Source organism: Mesoplodon mirus (genome assembly GCF_964341445.2).
Source record: "Mesoplodon mirus genome assembly, chromosome: 8".
Classification (NCBI taxonomy): Eukaryota; Metazoa; Chordata; class Mammalia; order Artiodactyla; family Ziphiidae; genus Mesoplodon; species Mesoplodon mirus.
In genome coordinates this window covers 84,682,373-84,705,742 of record NC_138984.1, presented here as the reverse complement: position 1 = coordinate 84,705,742, position 23,370 = coordinate 84,682,373, and the positions used below count along the sequence as shown (strand labels likewise).

Genomic DNA, 23,370 nt, shown 5'->3' with positions numbered 1-23,370 from the left:
TCCAGTGGTGGGATATTCAGGCATTAAGGAAGATGAAAACAATTCCGTTATCATGACAAGACCCCACCCACCCCAAATTCATGATAGGGAGTTATAGTTCTCTCCCATTTATCCATGAGAAAACAGTACAGAACCCTGGGAGAAAATGATGGTCCAGCAGACAAAAGAGGAAATAAATAACCTCAACCCAGACAGCATTTGTACAGCCCTCAGAAACACTTTCCAAACCTTAACTAGTCCCTGCGCACAGAAGTAGACAATATTGCTATGTGTGTTTCAGGCATAAAATACATATACAAGTCCAAAATGAGAGAAGAAGATCCCCACCTCTAAAAAAAATCAGATTCAGACTCCTACCCTGCAAAATTTACGGATGGTTTTTCAACCCAAAGTAAACTTTCTTTCTTTCTTTGATGAATTTACTGGACAGATGAAAAAAAATGTGAGCTCCATAAAAAGAAGTCAAGTAAATTCACAGCTGGTTAAAACAATACTCAGAGAATGTTAATACAGAATACACAAAGCTAAAAGGAACATTTAACATATAAGGTTATAAAAATAAAATCCAAAGGAGATCTTGAGAGACTAGGATGAAATGAAAACAACATTTATGTAAGCCACTGTAATATGAGACTGTTTGCTTTATATCAATTCTACAAATACAAAGCAGAGAGGGAGCTCTCAAACTTGTCTGAGAGCTGAAGGGGTGGGTGGGTGGGGTGGGGGACCTGGGCATTTCATTTGACCACTGGGGCTCCCGCGACAGTCTAGCATAGCTGCTAAAAGGCTAACAAAAAACCTTGGGCCTTAAGGAAGCCACAACATGCTTCATGACAAGATGTCCTTATGACTCTATACCAAATCAGATCATAGATTTTAAAAGGGAATAAACATATGAAAGAGCTATGAACAGCAGAGAATACTAAATAACTAAAGCTAAAAATTTAAAGGGGTGTCTTATGGGAGTAAAAATTAAAATATTTCTACAGGGGAAAACAAGAAGAAATGTGTGAAAATTGTTATATTTAACACAGTATTGAGAAGAGATTCCTAATAATTAGAGCTATCAAACAAAGGAACAAGTTGCTTCATAAACTGGGTAAGCTCCCAACCACTGGAAGTGTTCATGGAGAGGGTTACCAATTGTCAGGAATGTTGTAAAATCAATTCCTAAACTGGAAAAGAAATATATTAGATATTTCTAAGGACTTCTCACCAAAAGTTTCTGTGATTCCCCACCCCACCCTTTACCTTTAATGTAATTTATGATAACTAACTAATTAAAACCAAATCTTGTACCTCAAAATAAAACAGTATTTTTCTTTTACCTATTCATTTATGAAAAGCTACTCTGGCTTTCAATTTCAATAATCCTGCTTTTGCTGCAAGTTTTGACCAAATTAGTTTTAACTTTTCATTGCATTCTATCTTGAATAAAGGCAAGAATATCGACAGCACATCTACATAGTAACTTATTTTATTTTGTTAAGTGTTTATTTCTCAGTTATATAAGAGTATGCAAAACAGAAGACTAGAGGTAAACAAACAAAATTAATAAACAATGGTTATCTCTGGATAGCACAGCTGAACGTAAATGTTTTCTTTTTTTATTCTGTTTTTCTATTTTTCAATTTTTCCACAATGAACATTCATATTTTTATAGTTACACAGGGGGGAAAGTGTTTTAAATGATTTCATACAGAGAGTAATGATCTGGTCATTGCACACAGAAAAATGGACATTGCTATGGTAATGGCCACAGTGAATATAATCTTTCCTTGAAAAGTTATCTTGATCTAAGAGGTCTTATTTTCTCTAAGAAACTCTCTGTTACACCCATGTACATATAATTCTAGAGATAATTTTCTTCTGAACTGAATTATGTGATGGTTATAAATAAATCTAAAAAAAATGAATAAACACAAATTAACATTTTAAAATACTTAATGAAGTTAAAATGTGCTCCTATTTTCTTTTCTTTTTGGTTCCATACAACACAAAGAACATTTTCTGCTCTTATTACATATTAGCTACACAAAAAAAGAGTAAGAAATAGTAGTATGAAGAATGTCATGTGTATAAATAGCCCTGCTGAGTACATAATGTTTTCTTACTCTAGGGACAGCAGGGACAAATACCTGACACAACTTGTGTGAATAAAATTAAGTAGACAGTAATAGTATACACATTCAAGTAAAACTTTACAAATAGGAAAAATCTTGCTGCTGTTAGAGTTTCAAACCTGTTTCTTCATTTTTAAAACAGAGTGGTAGGACTACATTACCCCTAGGATCTCTTCCAATTCTAATTTACAACATTTTTTAAATTGTTACAATTCCCTCTCTATAGTAGTTTTTGAGATGTCACTGCCCTCTTCTCATCCTGTCTTCCTTTTTATACAATTTGTTAAATTATAAGAATGAAATCACAAAAAGGGTTTGTTCAATAATCCCATGGGCCTGTAAGGTAAGGGTGTAGAAATTCCAATCCTTAAGACATATTCAGCTCTTCATTAAATTTCAAATATAAATACTAAAAGCAAACAATCATTTGTGCCTGCAGTTGCAAAATAAAATGCAATATGGCTTTAAAAGCTTTAACAAAATTTTTAAATGGCATAAAATAGGTATTTGTTCAAGTACATGTGTATCTGGGTACTCTTCTTCTATCATACTCTTTCCATCTACCTTATCCTTTCATCTACTTTCTCCTTTATCTATTCCATCCTTTATTAAATTTAATTTGCTTGCATTTTCATCATTTATATATGTAAAAAGTGCTTTGAAAAGAAGTACAATACAAATTGAAAATATTAATGTCATTAGTTTTTTTTAAATATCATTAGTTTTTAAGTGAGTGGGTGGAAATTCTTGTATTTTCCCTCTAAATATATCACACTAAAACTCAATTAACTTAATTTTTATTTATGATATCTAGGCACAAAAGGAAGCTTTTTCCATGTAGGTCACTGGTCCTATTAAAATAATGTTTCTCATTTAAAAAATGAAAGCAGAACAGGAGACCCCAAGAAGAGATTAGCAGAAGAGTTACACTAATTTTATAATTTCAGTATAAATTAAATGCAAATTTATAATTTCAGTATAAATTAAATTCAATAATTTCAATATTAATTAAATTCAAAACCATATTTTGTTCCTTAAACTGCAATGAATGCTTGTAAAATTTTATTATATCCCCTTTTGTTTTACAAAGGTAAAGATCAACTTTTTTAAAACTCTTACAACTTCAAATATAAGCTTTCACTCTCTTGAGGTACAATAATAACTACTATACTTAAGGAAAACTTTGTGATCTTAGTTAAAACCCTACAGTAGCCATTTCTAGCTACAGTGGTATTTCATTACTATGTTATAGTTTTTCCCAGCAGACAAGTACCACTGAAATAGATGGAAAAATACATACTCAATTACTGGTATGTCACGAGTCATTTCTAGGATATCAACAGAATCCAGGGAAAAGAATGGCAAATGGCACACACTGGTTGTGGAAGTTTTGAAACGTGTTTACAAATTCTTTGACACTCCTCCCTTCGAGAGACAGGATTTACCTCCTCTGCCATTGAATCTGAGCCCATCTTAGCAACTCACAAGGAACAGGATGCAGTGGAAGTGATACTACGTAACTTCCAAGGCTAGCTCAGAAAAGGCTCCACAGCTTCTGCTCTTGAGCTACTCATCCTGGGAGAAGCCATAACTATATGAGAAGTCCCAACAACTTGAGACCACCATACTGGAAAAGCCACATGCAGGCTGAGCTCCCTGTGCACAGTTGGCATCAACTGCCAGCTCTGTCCATCAGCCATCTTAAATCTCCATCTCAGCTGAGCCTTCAGATGACTGCAGTTGCAGCCAACAACTAACAGGAATCGCATGAGATAACCAAGTGAGAACTGCCTGGCTGCCATTCCCAAATTCCTGAGTCAAAGAACTGTGAGCAAAACAAAAAATGGTAATTTTAAGCCACAAAGTTTAGGACAAATTTGCTGTATAGAAATAATAATAAGAACAGTGACTTATCTACTTACATAAAAAACTCAAGACCAGCAGGGAGGAGACCTAGCGACCATTTGCAACTCCACTACTAACTAGACGAAATTCACTTGCCTGAGTGAATCAGTTAATTCTTTGGAATTCAGCTTCCTCATCTATAAGAGAGTTAGGCAAGACGAACTTTAAGGTCTCCTTTAGCTCTAGCATTCATTAAATTTTTAAACTGCAAATTGCCTCCTCCTGATTCTCATTTTTGTTTTGTTATATTATACAACTTTTAGATTTCTAACTCAAGATTTGACTTTGTAGTACATAAGTCAATAAAACATAAATGAATTTTTTGTATAAAAAATTATGATCACAATCTTAAAATAGAAAATTTCCTATCACTAAAACCCTTTTATGATCGGCCCTGGGTAATGGTCTTATCTTTGTACTTTTCCATACTTCTCATTTTAAATATGTGTGTGACTTTTATAATCAGAAAAATAAATCTAATAAAATTTAAGATATGCCTACCCTGTAATCTAGCAATTCCATATCTCAGAGAACTATTTGCACATATGCACAAAAAGAAATATAAGCATTGTATCTTTAATTAAAAATTGGAAATTACAAAAATGATTGGATAAACTGTAGTTTATTCATATTTCAGAATACTGGCAAAACAACTACAATGTATTTGTGTGATATTTGGGTAAATTTTTAATTTAAATTTTTAAAGATAAACTTCATTACTCTTAAACCATGCTTTAATAAACTATTTCCTCTGGAAAGAGGAGCAGAAATGTCTATCATATGACCTATGATAGCTCAGAACTTCAGTATTTGAATCCCTTCTACATATAAAGCACTAGTACAGAAAACATTTATCAGGAGCCTAATTTGTATCTGGTTCATAATAGGTAATCCATATGTTATCCCATTTAATCCTAACATTAGAACTATCACCATTTTTTCATGAGGAAATTGATGTTCAGAAGTTTAAAACCTGGCAGAAAGCACAGCAATATTATGAGGCAATATTCAAACTCAGATCTGCCTAACTTTGAAACTCAAATTTCTCTTAAAGAAAAACCAAAATAGATATCCCTTCAATCCACTTCCAGCTGAACAACTCTACTTCAAATTCTTAAGCTTTCAGATATCCAAATGACCCCATTTTCATCCCAATTGGAAAATATGATAAATATATAAACTATAAAAAGTACTTTTAAATAGACTAAAGGTTTAATTATAAAGTATGATTTAAAGATCAGAAAGTCTTACTGTTTTTAAATATATAAGTTAAATATAATTCACATACTCTAAAAATAAGTGTTCTCAGCTATTATAAAAATAGTGTTTTATGAGAAAACATACTGAAATGAAGTATTTTTTTAAATGAAGTATTTTGAAGTTGTCACCATCAAAAAGCATTTATTGGGCTTCCCTGGTGGCGCAGTGGTTGAGAGTCCGCCTGCCGATGCAGGGGACACGGGTTCGTGCCCCGATCCCGGAGGATCCCGCATGCCGCGGAGCGGCTGGGCCCGCGAGCCGTGGCCGCGGAGCCTGTGTGTCCGGAGCCTGTGCTCCGCAGCGGGAGAGGCCACAGCAGTGAGAGGCCCGCGTACAGCAAAAAAAAAAAAAAAAAAAAAAAAAAAAAAAAAAAAAAAAAGCATTTATTACAATATTTACACTGAGACATAATCATAATTAAGAAACAAATGATTATATAAATTATATTACACACAGAAGTTGCTGAAACAAAGAATCTTAAGAGAAGTGAACAGAAGGAACAGAAGAGAGGACCTAAAAAGAACAGAGTAAAAGCAATGGTAATGACCAAAGAAAGGCCCTATTTCAAATTCTCTGATATCCCTCGAGAAATTATTTCTAGAAGAAATTCAAAAGCCATCCCCCAGCCCCTCCCCCCACTACACACAGGGATCTCCTTCTAGCACCCCACTGTAAAATACGGTGTTGCTGCAATGCAGTTATGTACAATTAAAGTAGCCACTGGAGATTTAAAAGCTAATCTGGAGAGTTTAGGCCAAGAAATGACTGTAACGTTTTTCCTATATAGAGGAAAAAGTATCTATATTGAAGATCAGCTTTCTGCATTCTCCAAAATCAAATTCAATTCATAAAAATAAAGTAGAATTATTAGCAGACCATTGGATGCATAAAATAGGTATACTAAAATAGTATGAAGGTTTTAACCTACCATATAAACACAAACATAAAACTAGATTTTTATTGTTCTAGATCACATGAGGATGTTTAGATTATTTTAATAAAGTGTTTATAATAGCACTAAACCATTTCATCATGTAATAAATAGTCTTCTAAAGTATCTACTGATGGGACTTCCCTGGTGGTCCAGCAGTTAAGTCTCAATGCTTCCACTGCAAGGGGCACAGGTTTGATCCCTGGTCAGGGAACTAAGATCCAGCATGCCACGCAGTACGGCCATAAATAAATAAATAAATAAAATAAAGTTACTACTGACAATAGATTCAAGGTTTCCTTCCTGTTTCGCTGGCTTTAACCAAGGAAAGGTCCCCCTGCACTCATTCATATTCAACTCCTAGTATTCCCAAATCTCCCCTTTGAGAGATCATTCCACCTCCCCACAAAACGCCCTTAAAAAGAAAGCAGAGGGCTTCCCTGGTGGCGCAGTGGTTGAGAGTCCGCCTGCTGATGCAGGGGACAGGGGTTCGTGCCCCAGTCCGGGAAGATCCCACATGCCGCAGGGCGGCTAGGCCCGTGAGCCATGGCCGCTGGGCCCGCGCGTCCAGAGCCTGTGCTCCACAACGGGAGAGGCCACAACAGTGAGAGGCCCGCATACCGCAAAAAAAAAAAAAAAAAAAAAAGCAGAATAACCAATTTAAAATCATATGTCTATCTATTATCTAATCACTTCCCTCTTCGACATGTGAAGAATTAGCATTCTTACCCCCATTACTCACTTCCCCTAGCTTCAAAACAAAATTATTACTGTTTTAGTCAATAGTGTATATATTTTTGAAAGTTTATTTTAAATATCAGGAAGTTTTCCCCATTTGTCATTATGGCAGCAGTGTTATTAGAAGTAACTCTTTAAAGCTAAAAAAAAAAAAAAGCAAAAATTATAGCTAACCATTTATATAATTTTTTAAATGATTTTATTTTAATTTATTTATTTAACAAACATACATATAGTGTTACAATATGCCAGGCACTACTGCTCTGAGTGCTTCCATATATTAACTCATTCAATCATCATCATAACCCCAGGCATTAAGTACTATTATTACCTCCATTTTACAGGTGAGGAAATTGAGGCATGGAGAAACTGGTACCTGTTCAAAGTCACGCTACTAATTGGTACAGAAGCCAGATTCAAACCCAGACACTCTACTTCCAGAGTAAAACTCGGAAGCAGTATACTAAACTACCTAGGGACTTCCTTGGTGGCCCAGTGGTTAAGAATCATCCTTCCAATGCAGGGGACGCGGGTTCGATCCCTGGTTGGGGAACTAAGATCTCACATGCCGTGGGGCAGTTAAGCCTGTATGCCACAACTACTGAGCCCACACACCGCAACTACAGAGCCTGCGCTCTCTAGGGCCCACACACCAAAACTAGAGACAAGCCCGGGCCACAGTGAAAGATCCCACATGCCACAACAAAGATCCCACGTGCCGCAACTAAGACCCACTGCAACCAAATAAATAAATAAATATTTCAAAAAAAATAAATAAACTGCCTATCCAATTTGTTGAAAACTCTTTAAAACTGTTAGTCCAGGGACTTCCCTGGCGGTCCAGTGGTTAAGACTTCGCCTTCCAATGCAGGGGGTGTGGGTTCGATCCCTGGTTGGGGAACTAAGATCCTACATGCCTTGCGGCCAAAAACCAAAACATAAAACAGAAGCAATATTGTAACAAATTCAATAAAGACTTTAAAAATAAATAAATAAATAAATAATTTTAAAAATAATAAATGAATTAAAATTGTTAGACCAAAATGTTGCATTTTGTGGGAGCCTTCTTAGAGGGGAAATATACTACTACAAAGTTTAAATTATAAGGCATTAGATCAATTATAAGACTTCCATAAAAGAAATCATGTTTTCAAAAGAAGGATATTTGGCTTAGTTCGTATGATATTATCAAATCAAAATGGGTTTTCAAAGGAAAAACATGTAAATGTTTAAATGTTTAAAAACGATTTAGTTTTTAAAATTTCAATCATTAAATATATAAATCAATAAAAATATGAAATTTAGCTTTTATAGAAACCAAGATTATAAACAGATATAAGTCAAAAACCAATATTTGCTTATAAATTGTATACTAACAAAATACAGGAATGTTATAAGGAATTTATTAGAAATATTTATTATTAATAAACACTATAAAAGTTCAAATTTCAAATTGACATTCTATTTCCCAGTACATTGCTTTTTTTTGATAACCTCTGACATATAAGATATAACCTTATTATGAGATTAGAAAAGAAGCTACATTTCACATTCTTCTAGCAAATTATTCTAGGCTTAGCTAAATTTTTTAAAAACAATTTCATTGTGCATATGACAACTTGGATAAATTTGGGGATATTTTCATAGGAGAAATATCTCTATGTCTTTCTATCTCCCATTTCTAAACTGTGAAAAGAGAAATGAATTTACAAACACGAAGTAAAAATCTAGTTGTAGTTCTCGTCCTGTCACTAAGTAACTGTGTGACCTTGACTAAGTTATTCCACTCTGGGGTTCAGCGTCCATGTCTATAAAAGGAGGAATTCCAACTAGATAATATCCACAAATCTGTATGGTAGTTCTAAAACTTTTAAAATTCTACTTTTAAAAAGTTTCAAATGTTAAATCTCACCTCATCTGAAGAATCTAGTTGTCCCAATGTTCCTGTTGCACCTGCAAAACCTTTGGAAAGGAGAAAAAAGGTTGCCCTTCATAATTGTTATATATTGCTTTACTTTAAAGTTATTTTGAGACATAACAATATCAAAAAATAAGTTCTGTTAAGACAACTCATTCTAACAGTTATTTTGGCAGAATTCAACATTTATCTTTAATAAATTTTAGCCTAATAGGCTTATACTTCAATAGGAAATCTCCAGTGAAAACCCAGATTTAATAATCACACATGGTGTTTCAGAAGGATTGCTTTCTTTTACTTTTAAACCATGGTTTACTAAAATATTGAACTACTAAACTTTGGGGCTACTCTTAAATAGCAACTGCTATATTTTTCATGAGTTAGAACCAGAACCTCTGATAAACGAACCGAATTTTGCTTAAGAAAAATGAAATATCTTTGATGACTCTATCCTTTCTTGCTTCCAAATTTTTACTACTTTCACTACTTTCTTACAAAGAATGACACAGCACTTAAATTTCTTCAATGATGAGTAATGTTTGAAGGGTTTTTTGTTTTAGTACAGAAAAGTTATCATTGTTCAAATTAAATATTTAAACAAACCTTGAACTGCCAGAGTGCTAGTGCCTGCAGATGGTTCTTGTATACCATATACAAGTTTATCCTCAGGATATGTAAGTCCAGAGCTCTTCAAAGCTATAAGGTATTTTTCATGACTTTTCCTTGCATAAGCATTTTCTCCAAGACCTAATATTTGAAATAAATTTAAAATCAGAAAAAATATTCCATTCAAAACATAAGTACAGCCATCTCAATAACTAATATATACACATATAAAATAGATGAATATTCTAATGGAGGGGAAACCCTAGAATGAATAATATAAGATAGCTTCAGACAACATTTTTGTGCTCATGTTTGGCATTAACAATCTCAGAATGCACAGCATGTTTATAACAAATAATGAAATCCACTAACTAACTGGACATCTAGAATATGCCAGAGATTACATACAAAATACAGGGGGTGCAAAGATTAATAAGACATGATTCCTGCCTTCAAGGAACTTAAAATTACTGTAAGGAAAGGCAGATAATATGGTAAATGACAATTACGTAGCAGACTTCACCATCTGGTTTAACAACCTGTGCTCTCATAATACCGTGCAGCCAGACTTAGCCCAAGGCAGTTTTTGGAAAGGCTTACTAGAGAAGATAATGCCTGAGTGGAATTTTCAAACAGTAACTGAGATTACTAATTTCTGTTTTACCAAGCATAAAATGTTTTTATAATCACATTTAAGGATAAAAGTATAATTAATATAGAAGTATCAGTTAAAACAAATTTATTCCAAAATTTTGAGAAGTTTAGGTTCTAGAATTAAACAATCCTAGGTCTTTCACTTTAGCATTTGAGCATATTAATGCCAATTTTGTCTTTTGTTTTTTAATATATTATGGAGAATAGAATAACAATAAAATAAAAATACTGACATTTGAAAGTTCTTTAAAAGGAAAAATTATTCTTTGTCTGAAAGCCAAGTTACCATGTCATTTGCCACCTCTTAAGCAGATTATATATCTTTTTTTTTTTTTTTTTTTTTTTTTTGCTGTACATGGGTCTCTCACTGTTGTGGCCTCTCCCGTTGCGGAGCACAGGCTCCGGACGTGCAGGCTCAGCGGCCATGGCTCACGGGCCTAGCCACTCCACGGCATGTGGGATCTTCCCAGACCGGGGCACGAACCTGTGTCCCCTGCATCGGCAGGCAGACTCTCAACCACTGAGCCACCAGGGAAGCCCAGATTATATATCTTTAATTAAGGTTTCAATCTCTCTGATTATAAAAATATATAGTAAATGAGTTTCTTTAGTATTTGCTGAGCTTTTCTCAATTTCCTCTTTTTGCTAGCCTCAATAATTGCAATAGATTAGTTTTGTTTTTTAAATCTCTGCCCAATGTCTGTCTGGGATAGTTTAAAAAAAAACAAAAAACAGGGCTTTATACACTTCATCAACCCCTCACAACAAGCCTGAGAAAAATGAACATATTACCACCATTTTTATAAGTGAGGAAACTGAGGCTTACAAAGATAACATAATAACCAGTGAGTAAGCAAGCAGTGATTAGAAATGAACCTAGACTACAAATTTTAAACTTCTGAATCAAACCTAATGTAATTTCCATCACTACAAGTTAGCTAAAGATTTTTGTTTTGTTTTTTAATTTCAAGAAGTAAGAATTTAAAAGAATTGTAGAAAAGAAGACAATTACCATAAATCATTCTCAAGGAATACATTCTTACAATGATTAAGAACAACTTGCTGTTCTTTTTCCCAACAGTTGATAGTTTCTGAATACAGAACCATTTTCTAGGTTGAAGAAATAACAGACCTTCAGGTATAATTCTGATCTCTCTCTAGCATCATCACCAAAACTCAAACACAAGTTACCATCATTTTATCCTAGGCTGCTGCACTTGAGCTTCTGTTCTTGCCCCTTCCCATCTATTCTTGGCAAAATAACAAGCCATCTTTTTAAAGCACATATCTGATCATGTCACTCTTCAGATTAAAATATATCCATGACTTCCTACTACATTCAGGATAAGATATAAAATCTTAAATAGCTAACAAGGGCCTACCTAATCTGGATCTAGCCTAATGTGGTAGCCTTATTTGGGCCACTATCCCCCCACATTCATTTCATTTCAACCACAATAGCCTTTTTTAGTCCCTTTTAAAAAAGTAAGCTCACTCTCACCCATAAAAATTTCCACATGCTGGTCCCTCTGCATGGAATCTAGGAGGTGCCTAAGTGTTATGTTCTTTATAAGCATGTATTATGTTTGGGGTTCATTAAGCATCTTGAATCTATAAATCAATGTTTTTCATCCAATTTGGGGAATTTTAGTCATGATTTTTTCAAAATTTTTTTCTGCCCCATTCCCACTCTCCTGTCCTCCTGGGAGTCCAATTACATGTACATTGGGTCATCTGATTCTAACAGGTCCCTGAGGCTCTGTTGTGTTTTCTCTCTGTTCTCTAGATTGAATAATGTATTAATCTGTCTTCAAATTCACTAAGTCTTTCTTCTACCCTCTCCAAACTGCTGCTATGTCCATCCAGTGAACTTGTCAATTGCATTCTACAGTAATTGTCAGTTCTAGAATTTTTTTTTGTTTACATTTCTTCACTAAGATTCCTGATCTCTTCACTCATTAACACATTTTCCTTTACTTATTTGAATATATTTTCCTTTAATTTCTTCAACATATTTATAATAGTTGCTTTAATGTCTTTATCTGCTAAATCTAACATCTAGGCCATTTCAAGGTCAATTTCTATTACTGTCCTTTTTCTTGGACATTCTAACGACATGTTATCAAAGATTCTGGATTCTGTTACCTTCCTTTGAAGAGTATTAATTTTAATTCTACAAGACATTCAATAAACAGCCTGATCACCTAGAACTCATAAAGACTTGGTTTTATACTTTGTAAGGGGGAGATTTATAGAAAGCCTGAGATTCTTTTTTTTTTTTTTTTTTTTTTTTCCGGTATGTGGGCCTCTCACTGTTGTGGCCTCTCCCGTTGCGGAGCACAGGCTCCGGATGCACAGGCTCAGCGGCCATGGCTCACGGGCCCAGCCGCTCCGCGGCATATGGGATCCTCCCGGACCGGGGCACGAACCCATATCCCCTGCATCGGCAGAAAGCCTGAGATTCTTAAAAAAGCCCTGTAAATTGACAGGAATAATCTCCAAACTCTGTCAGGGTTCTAGGCTTCATTAAGGCTGATCTAGAGTAGAACTTCCTCTCAGGTGTGGTCTTCTGGTGTGTCAACTTGATGCCTAGGGTATTGGTAAGGTCTCTCTAGTCTGGTTGAGCTGATACTCCAATGTCTCCCAACACTGCCTAACCTTTATCTTGAAAAGCTGCTTTTAACCCCATAGCAGTAACCCCACAGCACTCTCTAATAAGCCTTAGTTTTAGGTAGTCTCATCCTGTACATGCGTATCTCAGTTCTCTGCCAAGCACTTTTAGGGGTCCCTCATACATCTACCCCACAAACTCTTGCTATTCTGCCCCAAAGATTCCAGTTTCCAACTGCTTCAGCTGCCCTAAACTGTGACCTCTGCCTCCTTAACTCGGCTGGACCACCACGCTCTGCTTCAATGCCAGCCCTCTATACTACAGTCAGGAAGTTATCCCCCAGACAGAGATTCAGAGAATTGTGAGGCTCATCTCATGCTTTTCCTTTCTCTCAAAGATTTACAGTCTTGTGTTGCCTGCTGTCTAATGTCTGAAAACAACTGCCTCACATTTTTTCCAGTTTTATGTTATTTATGACATAAGGGCTAGTCCAGTAGTCAGAAGCAGAAAATGTTCTCTACCTGGAATCTAACTCCACCCCATTACCACCCAACTCGCCACATTCTCTAGCTAAATGACTTTCTCTCAATTGTTTTACTTCAAATGTCACTTCCTCAGTGAAGCTCTCCCACCTCCTCCATCAGTGAAATCAGGTCTCCCTTTTATAAACACTTGTCCTATCCCTTCACAGTTATTTACTACAGTTTATGCTTACACAATTTTTTGGTTTGGAGGCTTTGTTAATGTCATCTCACTCACCAGACCATAAGCTTTATAAGGGCAGAAATAGGAGGAGTACCTGGCTTACTATGTACCTTCCCTAGTCCAAGCTCTAATACCTAGCCCAAAGCCAAGCACACAGTGGGTGCTTAATGAGTACTCACTAAAGAAATAAATACATCAGATAGACTATCTCTAAATAATACATGGTTAACAGTATACATAAAAACTTCACCACTCTAAAGAAGATATACTTCAATTTTCAAAACATGCTGTTCATGAGCCAGCATAAAGAACACTATTTAAACTATTTATAAGATTTTTAAATAATTGATATATTTACCAAATTATAAATTTGAACTAAAGGTTTAAAAACTAAATTATTTTATATAACAGTACAACTATACTTAATAATTCCAAGTTTTATAACTTAAACTCTACATCACTATAAAATCCTAGGCCACACAACACAAACATTTAGAATAACAAAAATGAAGACACAAAAGTGGTTGCTGTTATTGTCTGGAGAAGGGGAAGTGGAATATAATTACAAATATGTCACACCAAATTTAGGAAACCTGGGTTCTAGTCCCAATTCTAAAATCAGGTAGTTGTGAGGTCCTGAACCGGTCATTTAATTTTTCTGGGGTTCAATTTCTTCATCCATAAACTAAGAAGTATTCTTAATAACTTCCAGCTTTAGCATTCTATTAAAAAAATCTACATTTTACTTTTAAGTTCTAAAATACACAACTTTTAAATTATTTTAGTAATATAAGTAAATTTTAACTTTCTTCTCTTCTAAATTTTACTCACCAGAAGTCAGATCTTTGTAGCTTTGTTGGTTTGTCAAAACCTGAGTAAGAACAGACCGCATTGCTCCTCCCATTTTAGTTAGATCTTCTAAAAAGGAAATTTGAGGTTCCAAAAGCTGAAGGACTTTGTTAAGGTCTTTTTCTGATGGTACATCAGCTGCTAAAAAAAATATAATCAACTTTCTTTAAAATATTTTGCTAAGAACAATATTTTATTCTTTAAAATTATGATGACTTAGATGACAGTATTTTATAATCAAAAAGTTAATATAAGAATTCTCTTCAGAAAGCAGGAGCCCACCAAGCACCCAGCCTAGGATAGACTTGTTTAGGAAGTCAGTCCTCTGAGAAAAGACTGATGGGGAAAAGAGATGACTTTATAAGGTATTAAGCACTTAATTTGTGTAAGAAGCATTCAATTTAGGGTCCTAGACTTCCAGATATATATATGTAATCATAAGATCATCTCAAAATTAGATAAACAGTGTTTAAGAAAAAAGTTAAGATCACTCTCTAAAATAAAACAGGAGAAATGAAATATACTGAGATAGTATAAGAATATTAGGACAAAATTATGTCAGCTCTAAATTTAAACCTGTGTAGCAAATAACCCATCCACTATCATATTCCAAAAATACAGATTCATATTAGCTAGAGGTCAAAGCAACTAAAATGAAAAATATGGATGTTTTTACTAAAACAATTTTAAAATACCAGGCAAGATATGCTGGTAGAGGGGGAGAGAAGAAACCTGGACAGCAACTAAAAAAGAATATTTAAGAGGAAAAGAAAAAAAGATGTTTTAAAGAAACTGAGGTCTAAAAGGAAGAAGTGAATAGAGAGATTTAGAGCTTAGCCATAACTGGTTAAAAGAAGAATACATATAACGAAGCTAACAGGGGGCCTGAATGCCCAGGAAAGGGGTCATCAAGTTCATTCAATATTTATTCAGTATCTACTACACGACAGGCACTGAGAAGCAGAACTAAATAAGACATAGTTCCTACCCCCAAGGAACTCACAACCTAGTTCAAAGATAACCTGTGAATGAAATTCTAGATAACTCTGAGTCATGGGTCCCAAGCCAAAAAACCTTACTTTCTCAGTAGAAAACCAATACCGTATATTATTCTTCTTTATATTCTTCCCAACGACTTGTGTAGTAACATAGTAGATACTTAATTAGCATTTGTTCTTGATTTCCAAGGGCTCTAACACAAGCTCTGACACTGGTCTAAGGATGGTAGGGTGAAATGGGAAATGCAATTCAAGGCAACTGTCAAACCACAAGATTATCTGAGCTTCCATATCTCAGATTAGATGATTTCAAGTCCTTTCTTTAATTTTAAACAGTGACCTCTGCAGAAAGTAATGCAGAGATTTTGCATAGACAGAAGAAATTAATGCTGAGCACAAGTGGTAATATAGAGAGGAAAACTTCATGAACCTAAGTTCATGAAACTCATCTTAAGACAAAAAAAGTACTTCCATTCATTCCTTTATGTTTTCAGATAATGGTAACATAATTATCAAAGCTATGTACATATGTCATCTACCACTTATAACTGCTAAATGTCACCAAGGAAAAAATAAATATAATACACTCATATGAATTACTCTTTGATTAAGCTAATGGTAAGCTTTATGGTTCTCATAATAAATGATTTCTACCTATTTATTACTTTTCTAAAATAGGACACTTGTAGTACAAAATGTAAACATCCAAAAAATCTGTTAACTAGCATATGAGAAATAAAATGGAAGGCAATTTCAATAACCCAGCTGGTCTCTACTTCCTTCATTCCAAAGAGAGAGCAGTTTGGGACTAAATCAAAATAATATTTCTTTCTATATTTTAAGACATACTCTGAGAGGAACAGAAGTACTTGACAAAAGATTGTATATTTTGCTTAAAATGTAAAAGTGAAGAACTGTAAGTATTCGCTCACAATGCAAATAACATGATAGTTCTAGAAATGATGAAGATACATATTTCTTCACACTTTTAGGATGGAAAATAGAAGATAAACATGTGTGCCATAGTTTCAAATTGGATTTAAGATTTATAGAATTAAATAATTTAAAAGCTCTCAAAGTAATGCAAATGCAGTCCCTTAAATGATAAAAATGCAAGTATCACTAAAAAGGTAAAAGACATCATAAAAAGTTAATAAATTTGTTCCATACCACTAATTGATATCTCTAATTCACAATGTCAGACTGAGAACTTTAATAAATGTTATCTAAATACAAATATTTAACTAATGCATATTAATCAAGATTGTGACTAAATCTTAAAAGGTAAGAAGAATATCTGTAATTTGCATGTTTCTTTTCTCTTTTCAATACTGTTAGGATGCTTACGCCCATGCATTCTACCGGTAATATGGGAGTGAGCAATTTGACCCTCTCATAAGTTATTATATATGCAGGGGAATAAAAATGTATAGACCTCTACAAAAAAGAGGGGGAGAGAGGGGGAGAGAAAGATATTGGTGAAATTTTTGTCTTCTAAAAATCTAAGTTAAAGTCAAACATTTCCAGGACTTCTTAATTATGCTCTATTATAACATAATCACAAATAAAGTCACTTTAACCCCATAAAATAATTATTTCCTCATCTGCAAAAGGCCAAGTAAGTTTGATCAGAAACATTTACAATCCCAGCGGCAGAGACTGCCAAACTGTGCCTACTACAAGTATCAATGAGGTTATATAATTGATATTTAGTGCGTTTTTATTTAGTCTCTGTATTTCATAGTCATCACATTAAAAAACGTTAAGCAAAAAAATGGTATCTGAAAAAATTCACCTCATTATTAGTGCTAAACTTTGCTGAGAACTTAAAAAGAGTACTAACGAAAAGTGGATTAAACATACCTGGTTCATTATAGCCTTCTCTTAAGTACTGAATAAGACAAAAAATAAATCTTGGAAGAACAAATTCAGACATCATCAGTAAGTCTTTGGGGACACAGGGAATATTTGAACTTGATTTAATTTGATGCCTTTTGCAAAACCTGTAATATGAAAAAGAAAAGAATTAACGGCGATGTCGAATCTGCTAAGAATCTATTACTTCTATTTATAATATCCATAAACAGAATGTGGGCCAATATCAAAGCCAATGATTTTATGATTTTTAAGGCACCAAGTTAAAAGAATATAGTTTTAATTGGTCTTTAAATAAAAATTGGCACTTAGGAAGATTTCTTCCTAATAAAAGACCATTCTAGTTAGATTCCAATTAGAATACAAAAACAAAATCTCATTACAGAGTTTATATTTTTCAACTACAATTTATTACTTGCAAGTATTACTTTATTACTTTTACCCTTTATAAACCATTAAGTACAAATTGATCATTCCCAAGAATTCGCATTTTCTATTCCTAAACTGTTTTGAAATTATTGCATTAATGAATAGATAAGTAATATCAATACTTCAAGTTTATTAGAAAAGTTTATACACTTAAGTATGCCATTCCTTCTAATCTTATTTATACTTATTTTAAAGTATGGTTGGAATATTTGAGCAAAAATGAAATAAACTATTCTATGTTCACAATCCAAATAGTCACAAATAAGATAGTTTGTGACCAAACACAAAATAACCACACTAAACATACAACATACCTAGAAAGAAACTTATTATGATGGGTGGAGAAACTATTTTAGCTGAAAAACGTAAGAGATCTGAATAGAGAAAAACTACATTCCCAAATGGAAAAAACTTTCATTTTTCTAAAAAAAGTTACTTCCACCAAACTTAATGACATTAGATTTAAATCCCAATGGGACTAATCACAAACTAATTCTAAAGTGCAAATGGAAGAATATATGTTAAAAAAAAACCAAAACAATAAAACGCAAAAAAAAAAAATTAATGACAGTGACCTAGACTTTAAAACATAGTATAAAGCTAACCTAATTTAAGATCTGTAGTAATCTCTCTATAATGACCTATACGGGAAGATAATCTAAAAAAGAGTAGATATATGTATATGTATAACTGATTCACTTTGCTGTACAGCAGAAACTAACACAACACTGTAAATCAACTATACTCCAATAAAGACTTTTAAAAATTAAAGTAAAATCTGTGGTAATGTGATAACATCAATGGGCCACAATGGAGTCTAGAAATAGACTATGTAATGACTATGTTAATCAATGTGGGGGGGCGGGGGGGGTTAGAAGACTTTCAATAAATTGCTATAGGACAATTGATTCCATGCAGGAGATAATGTGATCCTTATCTTACACCATATACAAACTATTATATATTCCATACAGATCAAAAATCAAATGTGAAAAAAGTTACTAGGAAGAAAATAAACTATTCCCCTATAATTATCTCAAAGAACAGAGGTCTAATAAGTAAGATTTGAAACCAAAAGTCATGAAAGAAAGATAAAAATTAGCTACATAAATCAAAAGTTTCTATGCAGAAAACAATTATTGTGTTACCAAAAAGTATTTACAATAGATAAAACAGATGAAAGATTAATATCTATGATTTCTGACTCTTGAAAAATGGATTAAAAAAAATAATTCAATAGAAAAATCAGCCAAAGTCATAAACAATTCACCAAAAAAGTGAATGGCTAAGAAACATATGAAAAGATGCTCAAGTTCTCTAATAATCAAAGAAATGAAGTTTATTAAAATAAAAAATGAATAATTAGAGAATCACCATTTTGTGATACCTACTAAAATAACTGACCCATGCAATGGAGCCATTAAAGGAAGGCTTGAGGGGAAATTTTCCACTTAGAGATCAGACTGTTACATCCTTATCAATCTCAGTATCACTAGAAGTGAGAAAAAATCGGATGCTATGATGCTTGTGAAGTACAGAGCACCATTTACAAAGAGTTTTTACCAAACAAGTTGACCTTGAATGACACCAAGTCTCTAGAGCTAACTTCCATTTATAGGAAACATAAGAGATAAAGGAACAAGTTAAATGACACCACAAAAAAAAAAAATAGACAAAATCATGAATGTAGACCATTATACAGAACAACTGACTCCGTTTCTGCAAACTGTCAGTGGCAGGGAGAAAAAGGAGGTAGAAGGATCACTTATTAAAGAGGCCTGAGAAACCCAATAACCATGTGTTTACTGATTCTAACAAACCAACTTTAAACAGGCATATTTTAGACAATAGGGGAAGTCCAATTAAGAACTGGGTACTAGTTCGTTAGATGATTTTATTAGGTAAGATAATGGCTCTGTGATTATGTAAAAAAATGTTCGTGGATATTTGATAATATTAAGGAATTATCTTGTGAAGGTATGACAACAACATTGTGGTTATCATTGAATAGGAAAGTCTTGTCTTTTACATGTATCTATATAAATATTTATGAATAAAATGCTACAATGTATGGGACTTGCTTCAGAATAATCTGGTTGGGTGAAGGGAAGTAACTGGGAGTATACCAAGCCCAGCTTGAGTTGTTAATTGTAGAAACTGGGAGACTGATAAGGGGTTTTCTTATATTATACTCATTAAGCAGAATGTGGGGCAATATCAAGGCCAGAAAAGTACCACTGCCTTCAGATTTTTAAGGCACCAAATCAAAAGAATGTAGTTTTAATTGGTCCTTAAAAAACATCACCAAACGGGACTTCCCTGGTGGCACAGTGATTAAGAATCTGCCTGCCAATGCAGGGGACACGGGTTCAAGCCCTGGTCTGGGAAGATCCTACATGCCACGGAGCAACTAAGCCCGTGTGCCACAACTACTGAGCCTGCACTCTAGAGCCCACGAGCTACAACTACTGAGCCCGTGTGCCACAACTACTGAGCCTGCGCTCTAGAGCCCATGTGCCACAACTACTGAAGCCCGCGAGCCTAGAGCCCATGCTCTGCAACAACAGAAACCACCACAATGAGAAGCCCACGCCCTGCAACAAAGAGTAGCCCCTGCTCACCACACTAGAGAAAACCCGCGTGCAGCAATGAACACCCAACACAGCCAAGAAAATAAATAAATAAATAGCACCAAAGGAGTTTTTTCCTAATAAAATGTCATATCAGTTGGGTTATACTCATTGCTTTTATATCTGTCTGAAATTTTCTGTACTAAAAAATTAAAAATTTTTTAAAAGAAAGGAAATATTCATATTTTTTAAAGATGAATACTGAAGCGTGTCACACAATGTCTGGGATTTGTTTGAAAATACTTTAGCAAAAGAGAAAAAAGGGCAAATGAGGCAAATGTGGCAAAAATCTTGATAAACATTGAGTCCAATGATGGGTATATGGAGGTTGGATGTTCTGCTGTCTCTACCTTTGTGCATGGTTGAAAATTTTGGTAACACAAACGTGTTTTTTCATCTTGCAGATTAGGGAAAATTCACTTTACTAATTCATTGTTGGAAAGCATGTTCAGAAATTTGTTATCATACACATGGAAGTGTAAATAGATCCAGTTTTGGGTGTCATTTTGACAATATCTACTAAAACTTAATGTGTTCATAACCCTAGCTTAGCATTTCTATTTCTAGTAATTTATTATACAGAAATAATCCTAAATTTGCAAGATATATCTACAGATATATTCACTGTACCACAGTTTGCAATGCAAAAAAGTTAGAAACAACTCACGTGTTCAGTAACAGAATAAAGATTAACCAAATTAGAGCAGATCAATAAGATACTTTGCATTTATTAAAAAGAATGAGGGAGATCAACAAGTACTGAAATAGAATTATATCCAAAATAAGTGAGAAAAGAATTACGTAGCATATATATATATATATATATATATATATACACACACACATATATATACACACACATATATAATAATCTCTTATAAATAAAATTTTGGAGAAAGAATAGAAAAAAATATTAATATATGTAAGGAGAAAAATATTTAGAGAAATGTACACCAAATTTTGTGGAAATTAACTGAAAGTGGGTTATAGCATACTTTTACTTTCTACATTAATTCTACCTACAATGTTTGAATTTTACATGGCAAATATATGTAAAACTGTGTAATCAAAACAAAAAAAATTTACTCCAAAAACAATAATAAGTTATGCCATTCATTTGGCTTTAGTTCCACAGTTTAAACATTAACTCTTAACCTTTTTTGACTCATGGACACCTTTGAGAATCTAATGAAAGTTATAACTCTTTCTTAGAATATACACAGGTGGTCCAGTGGGTAAGACTCTGCACTTCCAATGCAGGGGGCCCAGGTTCGATACCTGGTCAGGGAACTAGATCCTGCATGCATGCTGCAACTAAGAAGTCCACATGCTCCAAGTAAAAAGTCCACATGCCTCAACTAAGAGTCTGCATGCCACAACTAAGGCTGCATGCTGCAATGAAGATCCCGAGTGCCACAACCAAGACCTGGTGCAGAATGAATGAATGAATGAATGAATAAATAAATAATTTTTTTAAAAAAGAAAAATATACACAACCCCCAAAAAATAAAACCAAGTGTTCACATACTACTGAAGTCTATCTACTCTTAAGACAGAGCTTCCAAACATCAGGTCAATAGATTAGTGTAGAGACATGGATTTCATCAGTCCTCAGGCTGACAGACCAGGAGGGTCTGGGCAGCCTCCTCAGTTGTCTGTGTGTCCCATCTAAATATCATTTTCATATTTATCATATAATGAAAAAAATTAGAAAGTATCACACCTTAAAGTCCAAATCTTTATTTAAAGGAAAATAGAAACTTAAGAACTTTTTTCAGATGGGGTACACAAAATCTAAGTAAAATCAAAGAAATTTTAAAAATCATACTCTATTTTAAAAACCTTTAAAGATTAAAAAAAAAGGAATCGGCCCTGTGAAACCTGTGGTGATCTAAGATAATTTAACTGAAGTGCTTACAAGCATGAATATGAAGGAAAGAAAAAGGATAAAAGGAAAGCCAGAAGAGAAGAAAGGGAAAACATACTGGGGCACAAAGACTAAAGTATACAATGAAAAAGCAGGAAGAGAGAAAAGATTAGATAAAGGAAGGCAGAGAAAGCTCTCTTAGACACTTTCTGTATAGGAAAGAAATTAATTCAAAAAGAGATACTGGACAGAGAGTGAAGAACATTTGAACAGTGTGCAGTGGGTTCAAGGAGTGACAATTCAACCTGGAACTAAGCTGAAGAAGCAGCAAGAATGGTCTAAGCAACCTAGGCACTAAGTTTACAAGAGTAACTATAAGATACTATAAGATTGACAAACAAAACTGGTTTTTGTATTTCACGCTGAGAAAATAGTGTGGGGAACTGAAGCATCTTACATATTACATAGCAAGTGCTCAATAAAGGCTTGGTGAAACACAGATTTAATCTAAGAGTAGAACTCCAAAAATGATTTCAAGTGCGTCCAATTAAAGGAAAAACAGAAACCCATTTAATAATCCCAGATTTTCAAATATGTTTTTAAGAACCACTATATGCCTGGCACTTAGGCCTTAGGAATAGAGAGGCCTTGCTCTCATGGAGGTAACTTTCTACTGGAGGAGCAGGGAGGGAAAGAGGGCAGGGCAGAGGAGAGAGAAACAAAAATATAAATATGAAAAATACACTCTACAAAAATAATATCACAGCATGATTTATAGAACCCAGCCATTAGGTGCCTTTAAATTCGGTTTGTCAGGGAAGGCCTTTCTGAAGAGGTGATATTTGGGCTACAGACCAAATGAGATGAAGGAGCTACGCTAGGCATGCAAAGCTCCGTGGGTAGAACATATTGTCAAGAGGTATGACAAATGCAACTGCATATAATCAGGTACTAAAGATCTCTCCCCAAGCGAACAGAAAAAGGGCTTTTTAGACAACTGGTATGGTTCCAAAGGAAAAATGGCAGGAAGTAATGTGTTTTCATTTGCAGTTCACAGGTCACAGATATTTTCTTCAAGGAATCCAATGGTTTTGAATGAGTAAGAAGGCTAAATATTTCTTAAAGAAACAGGATGTTATGGAAATAAATAGAATGGTCAAATAGAAGTATAGAAACAGTTGATAAAATAATCTGTCCAAACTTAATTTTACCTCAACTTTAAAAAAATTTTTCATTGACATATAACTGATAGAAGATTGCTCAAAAGCTAA

The 23,370-nt window shown here is 34.0% G+C and overlaps 1 protein-coding gene across 3 annotated transcripts in view; it reads right to left on the bottom strand.

Moving 5' to 3' along the window:
• UBR3 (ubiquitin protein ligase E3 component n-recognin 3) overlaps positions 1–23,370 on the bottom strand; it is a 229,566-nt gene that overhangs the window by 159,556 nt on the left and 46,640 nt on the right. For 2 of the 3 annotated variants that reach the window (XM_082630548.1, XM_082630550.1), the window contains exons 2-5: positions 17,162–17,301; positions 14,283–14,441; positions 9,479–9,622; positions 8,870–8,919 (exon numbers count right to left, since the gene is read on the bottom strand). In XM_082630548.1, coding sequence (XP_082486674.1) covers positions 8,870–8,919; positions 9,479–9,622; positions 14,283–14,441; positions 17,162–17,301 — 493 coding nt within the window. The remainder of the gene's footprint in view (positions 1–8,869; positions 8,920–9,478; positions 9,623–14,282; positions 14,442–17,161; positions 17,302–23,370) is intronic. The other variant, XM_082630549.1, reaches the window with a different exon arrangement.